This window comes from Lepisosteus platostomus, chromosome 1, assembly GCF_059453375.1.
Source record: "Lepisosteus platostomus isolate fLepPlt1 chromosome 1, fLepPlt1.hap1, whole genome shotgun sequence".
NCBI classification, from domain to species: domain Eukaryota; kingdom Metazoa; phylum Chordata; class Actinopteri; order Semionotiformes; family Lepisosteidae; genus Lepisosteus; species Lepisosteus platostomus.
In genome coordinates this window covers 43,883,775-43,905,184 of record NC_142611.1, presented here as the reverse complement: position 1 = coordinate 43,905,184, position 21,410 = coordinate 43,883,775, and the positions used below count along the sequence as shown (strand labels likewise).

Genomic DNA, 21,410 nt, shown 5'->3' with positions numbered 1-21,410 from the left:
ACACACTTACATCAGGACCAATTTAGCTAGTTGTTTACTCTCAAATGAAGATGATCAAATCATCACCCACAAAGTTATTAATCTTTCTGAGCCCATTCTGTCAGTAAGCTGACAGAATATATACCATACTGGAAAGTTAGCCAAAATATAATGAACATGGCAAAGTTTCACTCTCAAGTGTGAATTGTTGTTTCTTATACATGTTTTTGTTCCCAAAAAAAAGAAATTCCACGGATCATCACAATTTAAAGAAATGAAAGACAGCTGACGAAAGATCAGGGTAATTTGTCTGCAGTGTGCTACCAGTGGAAACAAAAATGAGAAATGTGTACTTCAGGGAGTGTACTGTAGGTACTGTAGATGTTGCTTAAAGTATATGCTTAAAATGTTTACAGGTCTCAAATGATGCATCAGTTAAGATTTTAACACATTCACAGGGTTATTATCTGTAAACCGATTTCTAGCAGGTCTGCTAACATAAACCAGATGCGACATACTGTAGGTAAATTCGTTTTGCTGATTAACATTTCTCGACAACAGAGTGTCTGCTATGAAATTCACAGGCTAGCAGTGTGTATGGCAGCTTATGGAATATAAACAGTATATCAGCAGGATACACTTTGCATCAAGTTACAGATACTGTCTTGTTCCTGTTTCTGTCATAGTGCCTGGACAAGTATGCATCTCTTCACTGGTCTCTGAACCCTAGATTCTACACGTCCTCCCAGTTCATCCCACAAATGTTCAGTGAGACTCAGGTCGTCCATGACATACTGAGCACGTTTTTATCTAACAGAATAGCCACTGTTATACGAGCAGCATGGGAATGGCTTTCTCCTGCTGAGGAAGGAACAAGTTCAAGGTCTTGACCACTGTAGTGTAATACACTGTAAGGCTGCCATCTAGAAAGAGGACATTGGTCTACTGCAGGCATTCTACCAGCAGTCTGGCCTCCAGCATACCAGTAGCACAAAGGCTTTGTTCTCTTGCTAACTTGGACATAGTTTCTTTTCTGTGGTTTTCTTTTCACCATGATTGACATTCAAGCCCCATCACCTGTGCCCAATTAACTCGCTAATGAGGTTATTTAGTGCTTATGTAACAGCCATTCAGGATCAGCTAATTAAATATTATGTGTTTTAGGCATTATTCTGATCAATATCCATAATCCATATACAGTACTTTATATTAAATGGTACAGTGTATGTAGCATTTGATATACAGTATACTACTATTCTAACAGCATGCATGCATAAATATAGTGATACTTTTTATATCTATAACCTATTAGACTTAGTAGTCTGCTTTGATGCTCAGTGTTAAGCACAGTTTAAGGAATGCAATGTTTTATTACATTTAAAAATAAGAACCATCAGAACCCTTTATTGCTGGAATCAAGCCTTTAAGCTTGTACAATTCCTAAGGTTTGTGCCAGGTGCACTTGTCTCTTTCTTGAGAACATGGTAAAGGATTATTCATCTGATCAGTTCATATTTCTTTTTCTCTTTTTAATGTTGTGCCTGAGCTCATTGCACCCTTGGAGTCGTAAATGTGCCGTTGGACCACTACATCCCGGCTATAGTATCCTTATCCCTGGAGTTCTCAGTGGTCCAGTTTAGGTTAAACTGACTGGTTGATAGCTCTGCAGTTTTTCGCCTGTTTTACCTAGCACTTCCAGTTAATCTTGGAGTATGTGCTTCTGCTCACCCGTTGCTGATGATGTCATAGGATTTCCAGGCTGACATCACTGTTACTCATGAAACATCAGCAAGCTGAGCTGTCTCAGTGACTGAAGCTCCTGCCAAATGTGCTTCAACAATCACCCCTGATGTCTCCTGGCACCTATGCTTGTCATAATTGTCTAGCATTTTTTGTGCATGATCCTACATATGCAGGAAATTATTCACTTAATTAAAGCATGCACCACACCTATGTGGAGGTCCTTGCGTTCTATATGCTTGGTGTCCCGTATTTAACCCTTTTTGTCCACTACCTGTATATAATAATAGTAATTTCTTACAGGTGTAGCACCTGCCTGGATGATGTGACGGCAGCCAAAGTGCGCCAGTATGCTCAACACACATCAGCTATCAGAGGAGAGGAGAACAGAGTGATGAAGCTAATTCAAACATGAGGATTATTATAAGCCCAGGACTCCGGGTTTCACACCCCTCCATAACCTCCATAATAATAAACTCCAAATAATAAACATAACCCCAACTCGTAAGGATTTTGCCAAGAATATACTTGAGCGGTTAGTATAGTTAAAGTAATGTGAATTATTTTTTTCTTTGGCACAAATTTGGTAAATAGAGCCATTATTCAGGCACACTTGGTTGAACAAATATTTATCAAAAAATTGCAACACACACTAAAGATACATCATACAAGTTACACTACAGTATGTAAAAATTTACAGACAATGCTTTTCAGAGGCCTAACATCCTAACTACCCAGAAAACTCCAAACTGTTACCAAGCATTCTCACTCATAAATAATGGCTGCTAAGGCCGCAATAAGAGATGAGCTGCCTTCTAAACTAAATAGATTTCTCCCTGCAGTTAAATCTCTCTGCAAATGCAGAAACCAGAATGTAATTAAGGTAAACCAAGGTAAACTTTACGATTGCTTTGATCACTGAATTTGGACCCCCTACATCTTGGCAAAAATCCCCTATGTTTTGAAGCTGGAAATGTTTACACTGCCAAGCTACATCCATAGATTATTAGAAACTTCCATAGTCACCTATAGCTGTAACAATATGATGCTAAATGACTCTGTTGCTGCAGCTACATGACTCTGTTGCTGCAGCTTCTAATTCAAGACTTGTATCGCATTAAATGTTGTAGGTAAAGTCCCTTGGATTACATTTGAGTGCCAAGCACTCTTTATACTTTTGCATTATTTGAAAATGGTTATAAAAATGATAGGCTATTCTGTCTTGTTGCATAGATGGTGCTCTTATAGTTCACCTTGGGTCACAAGAGTGTACTGCAGCTGAAAATATTCCTTTAAATGCTTGTAGTTTGTTCTGATTAAATATAAAAAAATGATTCTGCTTGACTCAGTGCTGTAAACCTTTTTGAATCGTGAAGAACAGCACTCAGCATTTTCTCTTTTAAATCCAGAACAGCTGCTCATAGATTGGCACATTCACTGAATGTTAAATAGTAGTTTGCCTTGACGAACATAGCACTGCCAAAAGTAGATCAAAGCCTTCACATTTTTTTTTCTGTACAGCTAAGTAGGAAACATGGCATTTCTTTGAAAATAATTCAAATGAAAAATAAATCATAGATTAAAACCGTTGTGAGGTACTGTACTTTCCGTACAGTAAGTATGTATTGGATTTTATCCGATCAGAAACTAAGCAAGGCTGGACCTGGTTACGGGATTAAGGAAAAATCAGATTGCATCTCTAGCTGGTTGGCCAGTAAGTGACACTCGCCCCTCAGAATAATTTCAGACCAGTTCTCCAGTATGGTGGCCAGAGAAATCTTTGAATGAGACATTAAAACCAAGTTTGTGACCTCTTCAGTAAAGATCCCAGTTTGTAAGAGTATTGGAGTTAACCTTTGTACTCAGGCTGAATTCCACTTTGGTCTTGTACAGTCTTAGGCCTCCCTAAAAGCACTGCCTTAATTCAGTTGGTGAAATATTTTTTCACTTCTCCACCTATCCTCTTGGCTCGTGATGCTCCCGGTGCCTCCTGCATCCGGGTGGAAACAGTAAACTGAAAAATGCCATATACTGTACAAGCAAAGAATTATTGTTATAATTAAATGGATGTGAAACGAGCAGAAGGGGAAACTTCCTGAAAGATCTATGGGGTCTTTCTGCTCTGCAAAATTTGCACTGAAATTTTTACACTGAAAACTTTTTTAGAAGCATACACTCAGTGGCTTACTGGAGGGCACCGCAGCTTCTTGATCCTGTGTTTGGCAGCCAGTTGAAGTCTGATTCTGACTTGGTGCATTTAACTGAACCAAAGTGGGTGACTGTACAACATATGGCTGAGGGGATGTTACTTTAAGTCCATTAGGTTTTAGTATAATAACCTAAAACATAATGAAACAAAAGATTAAACCAGGTTATTATGTTCTTCTGAACAGATTCTCCCCTTGTGTGTTCTATAAGTTATTTTTTTTCATCCTTTCTCATTTCAGCCATATCCCTTACTTTTCCCTGGCACACCTGCTTCTCCCAAAGCAGACTTGTTTTCACACTGCGGTTCTGTTCTTGAAACAATGTAGGTGTGTGTCAGGTAGGAAAGTAACGGCTAACAGATATCCCACTCCTGCAGGTGCCTGACAGATGACAGTATATCTGTAAAAGAGTCTTTTATAGTCGCATAGAGGCATAACGCATTATGATTTTAAATATTGTTACTCAGCACCAGTGTTCTCATTTATTCTGCTCTTAAGATCAGCTTGGTACTATTGCAGAAAATTCATGTTTTTTTATCCCATATTTTTGTAAGATTTCACTTAGATTTTTTCCAGACCATCCAGAGAAATATTTTAAATGGATAACTGACCAGAACATTTAAAAAAACGTTTTTCCTTACACATTTTTAAATAACATGTTTTATTTGATTTTTTTTTTTACCATGTGAGCCTCTGTTCCCAAAGCAAAATGCTTAGAAGCTGTTTGATGCTGTTAAACATGGGTTTTTGTCTGTAATGTATATATTTGGATTATCTTATGAGTTATGGGCTTTTTAATCATCTGATGTCATTACTAAAATAATTACTGTGTAATATAATTATTACTGTGCCCTGCACGTCTTCACCTCCTTCCAGTGTTGTCCCTTTTTGGTGATTAATACATGATACATACAGTAGGTCTACAAAGTTTTCTCTAAGATAAACATAAAAGATTAATTTGAACACATGGATAAAAGAAGTGAAATGTCAGCAAAAACTGTAAAAACAAATCCAAAACTAAAATGTGTTGATTGCATAAGTAGTGGCCAACTTCGCCTACTGACTTGATACAGTTTTTGTCCGGTCTTCTTCGCAAACGTTCTCAAGACCTGTCAACTTGGTTGGGATTGATTGATTGGCATAAATTTTGAAGCCTTGGGAAACATTTTCTATGACCTTCAAATCAAATTGACTGGGCCATTCAAAGATATTCATTTTCTTGAAGACACTCCAGTGCATCTTTGGCCATGTGCCTTGGTTCATTGTCCTGCTGAAAGGTGAGTTTTTATTCCAGTTTTAGGTCTTCAGTTGACCGGAGCAGGTTTTCCTCTAGGATTTGCCTATACTTTGCTCTGTCTGTTGTGCACTTACTATGACAAACTTCCCGGTCCTGCTGACTAGAAGCAGACTCATAACATTGCTTAATATTGCTTTCACTGTGCTTGACAGCAGGGATAGCGTTGACAGTGTGATGCACTGTGTTTGCTTTGTTCCAGAATTAACATGTTGCATTTAGACCAAAAAGTCTGCAATTATGACATGTTGGACAACAAAATCTTTTGTCATGTGTTTGCAGGATCTCTCAAATACTTCTTTCCATATAGACACGCTTTGTGTAGTGGCTGGGATATTGTTGTCTCGTGGGCATTTTCTCCCTTCTCAGCTGAACTCTGTAACTCTGTAAGTTGCTGTTGACCTCACAGTGGCAGTGTCAGTTTCCTCCTTTCCAGGCTGTTCGGTTTGGAGGGACAGCCTGACCTATGCAGTGTACGGGGGGTTTGATGAGCCTTCCACTTCTCCTTGAATTGAATTTGCTGTGTTCACAGGAGTATTCAATGTTTGAAATTTGTATTCAATTTGTGATCAATACCTTTCCACAACTTTAACAACATAAACAAATTTTATGATTTGAAAGCTCTGTGGTCTTCATGATTGAAGCTTTGTTTGCAATTCCCTGCCTGATTGAGGGACCTAGCAGAGATATGTGGATTCTGAGATCATGTGAATCAGTATTATTGCATACAGAGGCCATTCAGCTACAGTAATTATGTGATTTGTCAAAGCAATTATCTGTACCTGAATAACGTATGAATTTCCATAGGAAAGGGAGTTATTTTGTTTGTTTTTTTATTTGTAGTTTTTGTTGACATTTAATGATTTTCACCCACAAAAGCATTTGGTTTGGGCATTCCAGTTGTGATTAAAAAGATTAACTTAAAAGAAATATGTATACATCTTTTGTAATTCAAGAAAGTGGGACATCATTGGAAAGGGGTGAATACTTCTGGAAGGCACTGTATATATTATTTTCCCTGTATATTATTATTTTTCTGTCTCAAGTTGTCTTTTTTTCCTAAGCATCTGCTTGCCATTTGGAGAATAATTGAGAAACAAACTGTTTTCTTTGTGATGTTTGGAATCTGAACCGTAAGTGCTGTTTATTAATTTAGTGGCCAGCAAACCTTTAAACTGCATCTTCAGAAACATTTTTTGCTACTCTTTCTGTTGGTTTGCCTTAGTGCAACTATTGTAATTCCTGAAAGATGCAAACATTGTTATTCAGCGGTTGAGAATGTGTGCAATTTATTCGCAGCAGGAGGTGGAAATTGGAGTCATGTAGGCAGTAAGAACACAGTGCTTTTAATTTTACAGGATTTGCTGAAGTGCAAATAAAAATCGTGTTTCACAGGGCCTATACAGTATTTCAGTGCAATTCTGCAGCTCATGTTTATTCTTATGAGATGGATTTTAAAAATATGCTAAAATATATTAGTCCTTTTCATCAAAACGACTTATTTGCATATTCAGTGGCCTAGTACTAACAGAAGGCAACATTTATGGAGAAAAGTACAGAGCTTTTCTAGAGGAGAATCTGCAGATGTCAGCTAGAGTTTGAAGTCTCTGTTCCAACATGATAAGATTTCAGACATGCATTTAAACTTTTATAAGACACAAATTTAAGCTTTTATAAGACGGCTTTGATGGGAGAGTAGTATTTGAGAGAGGGGCTACCACAGTCAGCAAATGTCAGTGTGTTTTGACATTTGTGAGAAGTAGGTTCCAAAATGAAGGAAAGAAATATTATTTTTGAGAGTGGCTTAGGGAAAAACGCACTAGCAAGAGCATTGAACCAGGCATTTGGAAAGGCAGGTATGTTCTGTAGAGTTTGTGAAGGAAATAGAGGTACCACTGACTAGTGAAACTGTAAATATACTGAAAAGAAATTGATGATTTTTCAATGATAAATGTCTGTGTAATTGTTTGGAGGCTGAATTTTGGAGTTTATTAATCTGGTAATCTTTGTAACAAGTACAAATGTTTGCTTTATGTTTCCATTATGCTACAAGTGTACACTAAATAAAAATAAGGCTTAACAGCATTCAAATTTGTAAATATTGTTTTAACTAGGAAAAGCAGCACAACCTGAAATGTTTCTTTGTATACTGTACAGCTTCCACAAATACACACTATAAGCTTGTCAGTATCACAACAAAACAATTGTTCTGGTACTTCGTGTGAAAACACTTTTTTTGCAAGGTCAGGTGTTTTGGTGTTGTTCAGAAAAACCACTAGGTGTCTCTGTTTTCTTACATTAAGGTACTAAGGATTTTCCTTCCCCACAACCAGTAAATTTTACTTTGAGCCTTTAATAATTACACTTGGAATTGCAGGCCTCCAGTCGAAATACATAACTAGGTGATTAGTTTTATAATTCAGAATTGCTTTAAAAAAACATCTTCAGTTTTCAGTTTCCATTGGCACTAAATTAAAAAGTTAATTTCATATTTTCCAGTTCCAGTTTTGATTTTCTGTAGTGTTATGAAACAGTATATTTTGTGCTTAAAACCAAGACAATTTTAAGACCATTCATTTTCTGTATGTCAGCTCCTCAGCTCCTCACTACTAATCATGCCCAGGCATGTACTTTGTGGTGCGGTATTTTCAAAAAAAGTTATGTTCTATGAACAGCATACCACACCATATATTTTAGTTGTGGAATAATAATCATACTGAGACATTTATGCAGTACTTGGTACTTGGTCAGCAATGGATTAAATTCTACAGTGTTTATTTCAGACTATGAAAACCTTTTTTTAATTTTGTGAATCAGCATCTTACAACTTATATTCTTAGTATTCATAACATAGTTCTAGGAAACAAATATAGAAGTGGCCTTCAGTTAATGCTGATTTGCAAATAATTAAACTAAAATTTCTTTGGTTTTAAATTAGTAATACGACTAAGATTAAAATCCAGTTTGTCTTCTTTGAAATGGGGTTGGCAATAGATTGGAATAAATTAGCAGTTAAGGTCATGCTTAATTTAAAAGTCAATTGCCTGACAATATTTATAGGCATGAAATACATAGTTAGATGGTTGCCACCACTTGCTTTCATATTAACTCTGAAACTAAGAAGAAGTGAGCTTTTTTCACAGGGTGCTGCAGTTGGCAGAACAGATAAGTAGTTGTGCTGTATTGAAGCTGTCAGGCAACAAGGTTGCCCTATTGAAGTGCACAAGCAAGCCAGAATACACAAGAAGCCTGTGATAAAAGAAGTTGCACAGTATCTAAGCAACACAAAAGTGCATCTGATTATGTTGGTGTAGGAAGAAAGCTTCATTTTTTAAGTAGGCAGCTGAATCATTTGCCTAACTGAAGGTTGGGTTAGCATGCATGAGGAAGTCATTAGTTTCAAAGTCTTAATTTAATTTATAAAAAAAACTACACTTCCACTGCTGTTGAGTTTGTAGAAAAAAAAATACATCATTAAAATCGTGAATTTGACCTTCCAAACAGCGGTTTTCTCCAATATTAAATTGTTTTTTCATTGATGCTAAATTTGTTTCCCAAAACATTCTTTATACATATTGGTTTTGCATTTTGAAAAAAATGCTTTCCATGTTATTATGTTCACTCTAATGAGACCATAACATTTTTATTCTTCATAAAGTTTTAATAAACACAGTATTAATAAAGTTTAATATAAAGAAGTTTGGCTAGAGAAGAGAAAGCTTTCTGGGATAATAAAGTTTTGCAATAGAAGTACAAGCATACAATAACATCTATAGAATTTTTACTCAAAATATACTGTATGTACTGAGAAAATTGACAGGAAATTAAAAAACAGGCAGATGCAAGAAAAACCTATCATTTGATATTCTGTTATAATCTTTACGGGTTCTGCATAGGCGTTTGCTGTGTCTTGTATTTCACTGACTGACAGGGTAACAGTGCCTGAGAATTGTGGAGGTGTCTCCTGGCTCATAAGCGTAAATAAATGGGCAGATTTCTAAAACTCCAATTTAGTGACCTTGATTTGAATCCAGCTCTGTAAGAGAAATTGTTTTCTTTAGACCCGAACAGTTGAGCAAAACATAAAACTGGCAGAAGTGCTTGGCCTTTGCCTTATCAATGAAAATTCTGTCCTCCACTTTGGATTTTTTTATTATTAACTTTAAGAATGTAGGTTACGTGGTTATGCAGTGGTCAGCACTGCTGTCTAACAGTGCTGGAGCCCTGGGCTCAAATCCTGATCTGGGGTGCTGTCTGCATGGAGTTTATGTGTTCTCTCTGTGTTTGTGTGGGTTTCTTCTTGGTGTTCAAGTTTTCCTCCCAAAGTCCAAAGACATACTGGTAGGTAAATTGGTTTTTGGGAAAGCTGGCCCTCACGTGAGTTTGTGTGTGTCTGTGTGTACCCTGTCTTGCACCAGGTGCTTGCTGGGATAGGCTCTGGCTCCCCCATGACCCTGAATTGCATGGAGCAGTTAGAAAAGGGATTGATGGAACTTTAAGAATATGGATATATTAAAAGTTTGAACTACATGGTGATCTGTGCATAAAAAAAGGCTAGAGTCCTTTTTAGCTTCTTCAGGAGAAAATACTGAATTGCAAGTTAGAACAAGATCTTGGCTGTTAAACATTAGAAAAAAAATATCTGTACTGTCACAGAATATCCCTCCAGAGATGTAAATATCCAGAGTTGATATTTTACGAAAATACTGCAAGGAAATTACCTGATAGACACAAATTGGCTTATTGGACACATGAAAAATTAAACCAGATGAATGTGTCTCGGAGCTTTACGGACATTTAAGGGGCTTTTTGATAGAACTGAGACATAGTTCTAGCAGTAATACTGAACAGTCCTCTTTGTTGACAAATGAACACAATTCTTTTGTTCTGAACTGCAAAAATAATTGTTAACTGGTCAGGAAAACATGTGGCCTTCTTATTTATTTGTATTTTTGTCTCTTTGTTTACTGGGAAAAAAAAAATTCACGTGTGCAAGATGGGAATCAAATCTCTTTTAGCCTGCATCTGTTCTGAAAGAAGACAATTTTGTTCAGGAAACAAGGAAAATTACAGGGTACTACCCGTATGATACCATGGTAATTACTGGTAATTCTTTTATATTCCAGCCCTGGCACATAAAGCTTCACCCATCATTTTAATAGTAGGGCTACTGGCAAAATAGGTTTATTATCCTCTTCTGACGTAGGAGTAAGATGGCAAGATTAAGGGGAAGTTGAAAGGGAAATGAACATTGAAATTGAAGCTTTGAAAATGTGTTCAGGAAAGAAAACTAAAGATACTTTTACATACCTTTTCAACACACTTGCAAGTCATGCATGAATGCTGTGTAGCATTTACAGTTACAGTCTGTTTCTATTTGGTATAATTAGATGTTTCTAAAAAGAGCAGATCTGCTGAGTAACTGGGAAGAAGGAAAAAAAAACAGGATGATAGATGTGGTATGTGGATTAAACATTTTCCTGAAACATTAAATAGAAATTCCTTAATATCTTTTTTTAATGTAATATATCAGAGGACGTGTGTCTTGTTGTCACATACAGTGATGATTGTCTTAAGCATGATAATGAGTGTTCTGACTCATTATTCAGAACTGATTCTGAAAAGACTTCACTTTGACATTCAGAGGACTGGGCAGAAATCGCATCGTGTCAACACCCACTGCGGGCCTTCGCGATGCTTTGTTTTAGATTAGGTGGCCATTTTTGTGAAAATTGGCTTACTTGAAAAGATCATATACTGCATCTGGCAATTTGTGAGTGGCCCTTTTACCCATTCATCCAATTATTTGGCATTGTTTTATCAAATCACCTAAACAACACTGTTTGCACACAAAAAATTAATGTGGGTGTAAATTACCAAAGATTAAGAATGACCTGGTTGGTTCATACCAGGTGCTTTATAATTGTGAGATGTTTGCTGCACTTGAAGGAATTATTCCAAAATTAGAAATATAATTGAGTTGGGTCACCTCATATTGTTAAGAAAACTAAATAACTGGAACTAAACTAGACTAATAAATAATCTTTAAAAATGTTATTAGAATTAAACTAGAGGATCACCTATGTGGAAGTAGCTTCCTAGGGAATAAGCAACATGGGTTTATACTGTATCTTGAAACGTGCAACAACACTAATGGACACACACAGAGCCTGTGATGTGGTGTGTACCCATCCCTTGTTAAATTAGCACTTTACTTGCGAGTCCTCACACACACAAGTGACACACATACAGGACCTGTTTTTGTTATATGAGTAAACTTGCCCCACTAATACCACCTTTGTGTGCATTTAAAACTGAGAATAGGACGTTTCTTTACCCAAAGGGTCATGGAACTGTAGAACAGGCTACCCAGTCATACTCTGGCTTCATTAAAGACATGGCTGTATGATACATTTTGATCAACAAGCTAATAATTTTCAAATGGGCAGATAGGCCAGAGGGCCTCTACTTGTTTGACTTAGTGCTTTGCATTTAGATCAAAAGGTTTGTTTTGTCTCCTTTGGGCATAAAGCCTTCTGCCATGTACAGTGCATGTTTATAATTAATTTAGGAGGATCTGTAGAATTTTGTTTTCACTTTGACATTATAAAGGGTTTTGAGTAAAGCAACGTCAACACATCCCAATTAAATACATTTTGATTCCACAGTGTAACACAATATGGGGGGGGGGGGAGGGAATACTTTTGATATCTACTATATACCCCTGGTCTGTGACTTTCCCAGGAGGGCCCCAGTCGATCACCCCTGTTGATAGTAATCAGCATAACGAATTTAAATATGTCATGTCTGTTCGACAAGCCTGCGCAGCTGAGCGGCCGCAGCTGGAGTTTCGAAATGAGGATAAGTCTCCAGGGGGCGGCATCAAGACACCCCAGATACACGGCGAGAATGGAATCAAATACGCACAGGAGGATTTGAAGGGATTGGTGTCAACGGTGTGAAACCAGGATTCCCTATATATAGATTAGTGAGTGAACAGTCCTGGTCAACTTATGGGAGTCAGAGGCTCGTTGTCAGGTGTGGCAGCGAGTAAGAGTGTCTCGCAGGGAGTCTCTTGATAGTCGACTCAGAAGAGAATCAGGGGGACAGTGAGAAACTGGGTCTCGTAGTGAAACTCTGGGAGAGTGAAAAGCTCAAATCCCCAGAAGGGGGTGGCTTCCACTAGCAACCCCGGAGGGGGTTGATAAATGCTATACATAGCCTGTTCTAAGGATGTGGGAGAACAGGGTTGTCTTAGCAGTGTGTCCGCTCAGGATTGACATTCGGTTGGAGTTTAAGGGGAAAACTTGGTCTCATAGTGAGACAACTAATTAGTAATTAGTCTCTTAGTAAGTAGGCTCACACCTGAAGAAGGTTCCACGGCCGAAACGTTGTTTTCTTTCTTCTCTTTTCAGCATGGAATGAACCTGTTACTTGTTCCTTTGCAGCCTACGCATGCTGACGCAGCTACCCACCTGAACTACTTCAATTAATTAGTAGTCAGGAAAGCTCTAGGTTGAAGGTTCATCCAGTCTCATTCATTTCCATGTTGGGTCGTTGGTAAGAAGGCGATGAGAGCAGATCAGCCAAATTGGAAATGAACAAGTTGACGTTTCTTTCCTCTTACTCATTCGTAAGGCACATCAAAGTTAAGGAAGTCACAAGTTGATTTAGGGTTAAAAATGTTTAAATGCAACGGTATTGGTCCTTTAAAAATCTACAATTATTGAAAGCATGGGGCTTAATGTGTGCATATTCTCCATGCTCGGCTACCATCAAAAGATCTGTTGCAACCTGATCCAAAAAAGTACTTTTTTAACATATTTTTGAATTTGTTGCAGATGAAAGTTTCTTTTTATACATGTATACGTAGTATTCTTTGTTATCATCCTCCCCTCTTCAAGGACTTCTTTCTCCAGATTTTGTTCAGTAAATTTTCACTAATGATTTATACCTACTGTCTTCTGGCACAAATGTAAAACATAGTATACAGCAGTACAGTACCTGTTTTACAATGTTAAAGTGCTTTTCTCTGACATTAACAGAACTCCAAGTTTCGAGGGATCTCAATGGGATTTCCACACATGCCACAGAGATCATCTGGAAGAAGATCGTTTGGAAGATCAAAACGATTCAGTCTTGCGCGATCTTTGGATGATCTTGAGGTAGGTTTAATTTCCAGTGCTTTGTGGATATTTAAAAATGAATGTAAATCACAGCATTGTGTACTGTTTATCTTAGTGTCTAAAAAGTCAACACAATGGTAGTATTGTTGTAAATATTGCTAAATAACTGGAAATGGCTGTTTTCCAAATATTTTACATACCCTTTCAACATTTTTTGTATTTTAGCTTTACTGCTGATTTTTGTTTTGACAGTACAGAATGCAGCTATTATTCTTTCAGCTTGCTTGCCCTGATATTTTGAAAATGAATGGTAACAGCATGAATATTTAAACATTAATACTAAAAGTATTTAAATGGTAACAGGGTCATGAATTATACACGTAATTGTGAGGGTTCAGTTGAATCTTGCCAACCAAATTTTTTATGTTTAACATTTTTGGAAAAATGAATAACATGCAATTTGCTTTTTTACCCATGCATGTGACCTAATGCAAATAAAATGAACTGCAGTTGTGAAGATTTTATGTCACTGAAGGCATTAATTTCTTATGGATTGTCTCACACTTTCAATTTTGAATACATTGATTTCAGAAGATAAGTTGTCAAGTGATTCAGTGTTGCTGTGTTCGATAACGTACCGTCAGATGGGAATAATAAGCAGAATATTTTCCTCTTGAGGTTTTATACATTCTACAAGAAATAAGCAACATTTTGCTGCTTTGATCACTTTTGGCAAACATATGGGATAATGAAAACCATGGTCTGCTCTTTTTAGCCTCTTAAAATGACATGTTGCCTTATGCTTTAGGATGCCTTCTTTAATTTTCGGTGTTTTAATGTTTGTGGTATTTTTTTTGTGAAAAATAAGACCTTGTATTCAACATGGAGTTGGTTATACATAAAATATAGTTAGTTAGTAGTTTTATGTAATGTAAAATAAGCCGTATGTCTGTGCACATTGCCTGTCCAGAATTAAAACTTTTCAAGAGAGAGTTTTTTTAAAGAGATCATCAAGAGGTCTCTGCTAATCCTTCTGTGTCCTGTGATCTTAAAAATGGTTGGGCAGACAGAATTTTCTGTGGCTGGAATACTGTATGTCCTTCTTTAATTCATTTTATTTGCTGCTACAATTAATTACATGATGCAGGCTAGATGGTGACATGCAAGTGTGGCTGGTGCTATGGAGTTACGCACAAGAAAGATCAGTTAAAAATTTAAGTTATTGCAAAATACATCTGAAATCCCCACAACAATTTTTGATTCAGCGGGAAACATCTGGCACGACAACAAAGGTTAGTATGGTACTCTACATTAGCAACGACCATAAGCTGTAAGCAAAAACTGTATGTTATGTCCATAAAATCAAACAAAGCCGTACAGTACCTGCTTCACTCCTGAATATGTGACAACAAATGTGCTACAAAACATGAACAAATATGCTAAAATTGATTGGTCTTGCTTGTAAATTTGAAGGGTTTTGTTCTCAAAGAAGTTAATTGCACAAAGTTCTAACTCTAGAAAACGATGATGTATTAAATAACAAATCTGGCATTTTCCCATCTGTTAGGAATTGCAATTTGAAACTGAAACATAAATCTATTGGTTGGTGTTCTCCAAAGTGCTTAACATTTGCTGCTGCTGTCCCCAGCAGACATTTTAATGTAGAAGATAAGAAGTAGAGGAACTAGTGGGGGATAACTGAATAGAAATAGAATAGTGCAGTGCTGATTCATGCGTTTTCAAATGTGCTGTTTAAAATGTTAAAGCTGCCTTTGTGATTGTTACCGTGCATATGTTATATCATGTAGTTTTATGTTGCATTTTATAGCAAAAGTAACTTAGAAATAAGCAACTTTAGATTTGTCCAAACTATGAAACCAAATTCAAGGCGTTTGTAAAAAAAAATATAAACATTTTGCTATTTGATACAATCAAATGAAACATTTCCTTAATCTAGCTGAAAAATAAACACAGGATAATTAAAACGTTTGCCAATGTTTGGGTGACGTTGAAGGTGTTCCCAAATGTTGAAATCTTCAGAGCAGTAAAAAAGATGCATGTAAAACCAGCTTGTGTTTTTACAATGGTACTTTTTGTTTTTAGCAAAGGGAAGGTTTATGATAACAGCAGTCCAAACACGGAGACAGTGTCACCACAGTCTGTCAGGGAAGCTGCACATAAGCTCATGTACCTTTGTATTCTTTAGTATAAACCCGATGATTCAAAAAAGAGATTGGAAAAAATTACAATAACTAAATAGGCCCCCACTATCTTCAGACTGAAACCTGTTGAAAGAACACAACTGACCTCCATGTTATTTTGCAAAGTGAGGCGAAACAATACCCAAAATGAAATGATCAGTCTGAAACTCAGGAAAGGAATTCGATTATTAAATTTGAACCTTTTGTAGGTAAAATCTAATGGTATCCTAACACATTGGTCATCAGTATCAATTACCAAAGTGTGTAGTAAAATAAGAAAGATTCAAATGCAAAATCTGATTAAAAAAAATCTGAGTACACAATTTAGGGATTCCTCAAGATGCCACCTTTAGCATATTCATTCACATTCAATTACAGGGATGTTTATAACATGACATGGTCATAGGATTTTTCTTTTAACTTAACCACACTGTCAAAGTGTGTTAACAATCATTGACAGGCAATGCAATTTTAGCAACTGTTTGATTTGCAATCTTACTATTGTAGAAATATTTCTTGACACAGTTTTTACCTTTTCTTACTTGTTCCAAATGGCACTTTGGGCTGTGTCTGCTAACAAAGCGTGCTTTGTGGTTTTGTGGGGGCTTTTATTTACTTGTCATGTTAATGAGCACTGATGAGCGATGCACTGACGGCTCCCTCATTAGCACTAGCTTAGGATTTCACCAAACACCAGCTAATTGCAGCCTTCCACAGATATTTTGTTTTCCACAAACAAAGTACAAGCATCGAACAAAAAAGGTTTCTGGTACCTTAATCTGTGCATTTGGTAAATCGTCATCATGACGACAAGTATTTGGTAATCAACGTTTCATCTTATGTGTGTGCACATATATGTTCTCTTCGCTGCTGGCTCTGTATCTCCACTATACTGGCTGCACGTTTTTGGCTGTCTGGTTAGTTTAGCACTGAAGCGGCAATTTGATACTAAAGTGATGAGACAGAATACCGTCTTACATATAGGTGTCCATTGAGAGCTTATGAACTAGGATCAATGTGTTATTTGATGGAGCTGTTGTGCAGCTCAGTCCTACTTTTCAACTATTCTTTATTCTCCAATGAGTAATCTTTTATTCTCTGTATTTGCTCCGAAGCTCGAGTATGTCATCATTGTACTAAAAAAATGGCCCTTCATTATCAGACAGCTTGAGTGCCTAACACATTTTATAGATTTTATTTTTTGCTTATTTTGTGAGCATTTTAACTATTGGCTTTAATTTTCTAATGAACATTATTTTTTAATCCTTTTAGTTAAGTTATTTGTATTTGTATTGTATTTCAGAAAACATATAAATAAATGTCACAAAAATCACAGGAGGGGAAACCAGGCTTCTCTTTGGAAGCAGCAAGTCCTTCTGTCAAAAACAAACTTATTCTGCCCATCCTTACATTCTGCCTACCCTGATTGGTGAGGAATGCTACATAGAAACAGAATTTGAACAAATATATCTACACTGGGTGTTTGCATTCCACTTCATTGAGACCCTCTTGCATGGTAGAGAGTGAAAGAAAATTAATGCTGAAGACTGACATTTTGCAAAGACCTCTTTATGTGTAGCTAAATCTGTACTGCCAGAGAGAGTATGTTTACATCACAAGAGTGCTGCTGTACCTACTGTACCACTTTAAAACAGCTTCATCGAGTGATGTTTCATCATGACCCACTTTCATGTTTTCTTGCACTAGCGCTTGATTTTTTTAGTTGTGGCTTCAACATAATATTTCAGTTTAAACTGCAGCAACTTGTCCCCTATCTTGGCCAGCAGCCATATCACCCTGCAACTCACAACTGGCAACCCACTGAAGCTAAACAGGTGTGAGCGTGGTCAGTACCTGGATGAGAGACCTCCTGGGAAAAACTAAGGTTGCTGCCGGAAGTGGTGTTAGTGGGGTCAGCCGGGGGGGTTAACCCTGCGGTACGAGTGGGGCCTAATGCCCCAGTATAGTGACGGGGACACTATACTGTAAAAAGGCGCAGTCCTTCGGATGAGATGTAAAACTGAGGTCCTGACTCTCTGTGGTCATTTCTCGAAAAGAGTAGGGGTGTTACCCCAGTGTCCTGGCCAAATTTCCCATTGGCCTTTACCAATCACGGCCTCCTAATAATCCCCATTTATGAATTGGCTTCATCACTCTATTCTCCTCCACACGGATAGCTGGTGTGTGGTGAGCATTCTGGTGCACGATGGCTGCTGTCGCATCATCCAGCTGGGGCTGCACATTGGTGGTGTAGGAGGGGAGTCCCCATTACCTGTAAAGCGCTTTGAGTGGAGTGTCCAGAAAAGCCCTACATAACTGTAAGCAATCATTATTAAATATTATCTTGTGAATATCAGAAACTTTACTTTTTGACATCATATTCTACGTACAGATGCAGCCATTCAAAACGAGCCGCGGTACAACGCAGTGGGCTTGTCGCATCAAAACGCATCATAACGCAATATACCGTGTGTAAATTAGATTGTTAATAGTATCCGGAATCACCTTGTAAAACTGCCAGGTGGAGCTAATAAAGCTTAACCTCTCATGTACAGCATTTGAGCTGTCACCAGAAAATGCTGGTTTCGAATCCCGATCACTACTAAGGGACAATCTGTATTCAATTAAGAATTTAAGTTGTATACTCTTAAGGCTTTTAAATTTAAACTGTGTATTACAGCATGTTAATCATCATACATTAAAAAGTTGGTATATTTTATGAAAGCAATATTGCTCAGTTGGACAAAAGTACACAACCCACCACCTTTATCATAAATATTTTAATTATGCAGAAATATTTTATGTGTCAAAGTCTTTACGGAAGATATTACTAATAGTATTAATAATAAATGACCTTGGACAAGCTGTAAACTCAAAGTATTACCCTGGTCCACATTCTTTGTAATCGTCTTTGTAAAGGAAAATACTTTATTTTTTCATTGACAAAAAGTAACACCACAGCATTTCGTTGATCCGATCATGCATTAGTTTCCAATCATACAAAGTAAGTCTTGAGAATCTCTGATTCACCATGCCTTTCACATGCTCATAAACGATATTAATTTAGGAACATAAACATAATCTGTATATTGCAGGTATTGGTAGTTTAAAGAAAAAATACACACCAGTATTCCATTTCTCCCTAAACATTTTAAGCATCAAAGTCTTACATGTGGTTATTTCGGAAACGTTTTTAAGTGCTCCTTCTGACCATATTATTGTACTGTACATGCAAGCCACGGACACTCCAGATTGTAATTTTTCAGCTGACTCTGATTTCTCAATCACACATACATTTTCTCTTTTTCTCTTCCCACCCCCCTTTCACATCTTTACACTTTTTAGAGCAAGATATCACAAATATGATACGTGTCAAGGTAATTACACACAGATGGAAGATAATGAATTGTGCACATAAAGAGACAAAGAGCAGTTTTGCTTATGTGGACAATACTCCCCTTTACCTGGTTTCCAAAGTTTCTGGAAAGTTTCTGGTTTCAGTAATACTGAAGTCTGTTAAAGCAGGACTTAACTGTATAAATGAAAAAAAAATGTTTAAATTGTTTTCTTCTTGTTGTTCTGCTCCTACTGATTGTGAAATAATTCCAAGATTAACACATTATTATACTGCATATATTTTATCACCATCTGGAAACAACATACCCAAGTGTATGTCTCTGCTCTAATTTATATTAATTTGAAATATTTTGTATATTACAAAATAATGTGTTTACAAGAGTTATCAAGATTATAATGCTGCTTTAAGTTTTAGGTTCTGATGTATTTGTGTATGGCCAATAAAGTGATTTATTTTTACTTTTGTATTTACTTACTTCTGTATCTTGCATATTGACGGCTGCTAATAGATGTCTTCATTCAAAATCGTATTTATTGAAATACCTGATGTTTTAAGAAATTCAATTAAAAAATTGAAAAAAGAAAAATTAATCACAAACAGTATCTGAAATTGCCAACTCTACTTTTCATATCAGTGATTTATGGATTTGATCATTTCTGTCTAATTGATTCATTGTGTGTAGCGGCTTTTTACAGATGTTTCGGGTCTCATTTCAGGGCTGGTTAGCTTTCATTTCAGGAAGTATTATTTTAGTTTAAAAACTGCAGTTGTACAGTGAAAAGATGTTTGCAGCAGGTGCACTGAGGTTGGAGGAATTTGAAATCTAGTCTGCTGCTGACAAGTGTAGTCCAGCTGTACTAGGTCTAGTAGTTCGGTATTTGGACACCTGCTGGTTATCATACCCTGTCATTTTTAATGCTATCTTTTCTTGACTTTCATTGATATTGACTGATGCATTGTTCTCTAGGAGGTGGATTCTTTAAGTAAACTTTTCACACGCCGGACACGTGTATCCTTGAAGCCAGTGTACAAATTTGTTAATCGGTAAAAGGTTTGTTACTCTGAAAAATGGCAGGAACGTTGCCTGGTAAAACTCTTTCTACTGAGAAAAGGAGAAAAAAAATAGGATTGTTGTCTTCACGAGGCACAAGCATGACTGCTCCAGAAATGTTAAAATAAGTTTGTGTTCATTTTTTTCCACGTGGCAGTATTCCTTTGTTCCCCATGCTCTGTGTGCAGGGCAGTAGAGGCATTGAGAATGACACTGCACACATGCAAATCCTGATTCTGTGTCCGAGGTGAATGTCTAAGGTATGGAGTCATGGGATAAGAGTGGTTTGAGAAACTGGAAAATTGGCAACGTGGATCACTGAATCACCATAAATGGCTGTATTTCACTTTCAGCTTGACTTATTTGTGGAGTACTACATGGTCTGGTGTTCTGACCTTTAATATTTATTTTACGGTATATATAGGGCTGTTATGGGAAGTTGGTTTGCTTCAAGTGTGCAGATACAGTATAGTACTGTCTGTTGGCAAAGGAACATGACAGACAATAAGAAGAAAGGACTTGATTTTAAAGGATTCACTATAATTATACAGTGAGAAACAGTAACAGGAGGAGTGAGTTCAGTCTAATGGAAAGGTTCAGTGTACATTTAAGCAATTGTAAAACAATCATTTAACTTGTCATTAATTCAAAGCAGTGGAAAAGTTACATAATTGCCTGCATTCAATTGGACTGAAGGTGGAACACAAAGGCAAAGGAGGTGATACTGTATCATTACTGAAGTGCCTAAAGTTAGAATGTATTTAGTACATATTGGAGCAGAACGTCTATTATTTTACAAACACTAATGAAGACAGTCAAAATCTGACCAGTCCCCATTTTTCCCAAGGCATTTGGTTTTTTTTCTGCTGTATAAAGTATTGTCTCAAATTGAATCTGAAGGTGCATAATGAATGAATGTGTTCTGTTGTTTAACTTCAAAATGACTTTCAAGAACTTATGTTGAAATGCATCACAAAATTGTGATGAAGATGATGAACAAATTTTGCTAGTCTTGCTGTTATCACTGTTATAGCTTTCTGATCCAAGTATCTCCTCCAATTGTTTTCTGGTGAGTCACATGGAATCTGCTTCAGCCACATGGCTTGTGGTTTCAGTCCTTAATGGACAATTAATTGTTCTTAATTTCTACTTGTTTCCCTAAGTCGTTGTTCCACTGTTGATTAATTTGACAAGTATCTTTCTCTATATGTGAATTTTATGTTATCCTAGAGATTAAGGAGTAAAATGTACCTCATTACCCTACAGAAGGCAAACCTTCATGTGTTCTGTGTTCAATGATTAGTTTTAGGTCAGATAAAATGTGAAAAATTGCAATAATTTATTTTTATTTTGTCAGGACGGAAGCAGCTTTAGGTGTTATTCACCTTTGTTTTTCTTATCAAAATAGGCATTGTTAGAAAGCTTATGAACATTTATATTCATAGGGTTATAAA

General features: G+C 36.7%; 1 protein-coding gene across 2 annotated transcripts in view; it reads left to right on the top strand.

The window, feature by feature from the left end:
• Positions 1 to 21,410, top strand: part of rgs12b (regulator of G protein signaling 12b) — a 97,407-nt gene that overhangs the window by 7,690 nt on the left and 68,307 nt on the right. For both annotated transcript variants that reach the window (XM_088629644.1, XM_088629636.1), the window contains exon 3: positions 13,266 to 13,385. In XM_088629644.1, coding sequence (XP_088485770.1) covers positions 13,266 to 13,385 — 120 coding nt within the window. The remainder of the gene's footprint in view (positions 1 to 13,265; positions 13,386 to 21,410) is intronic.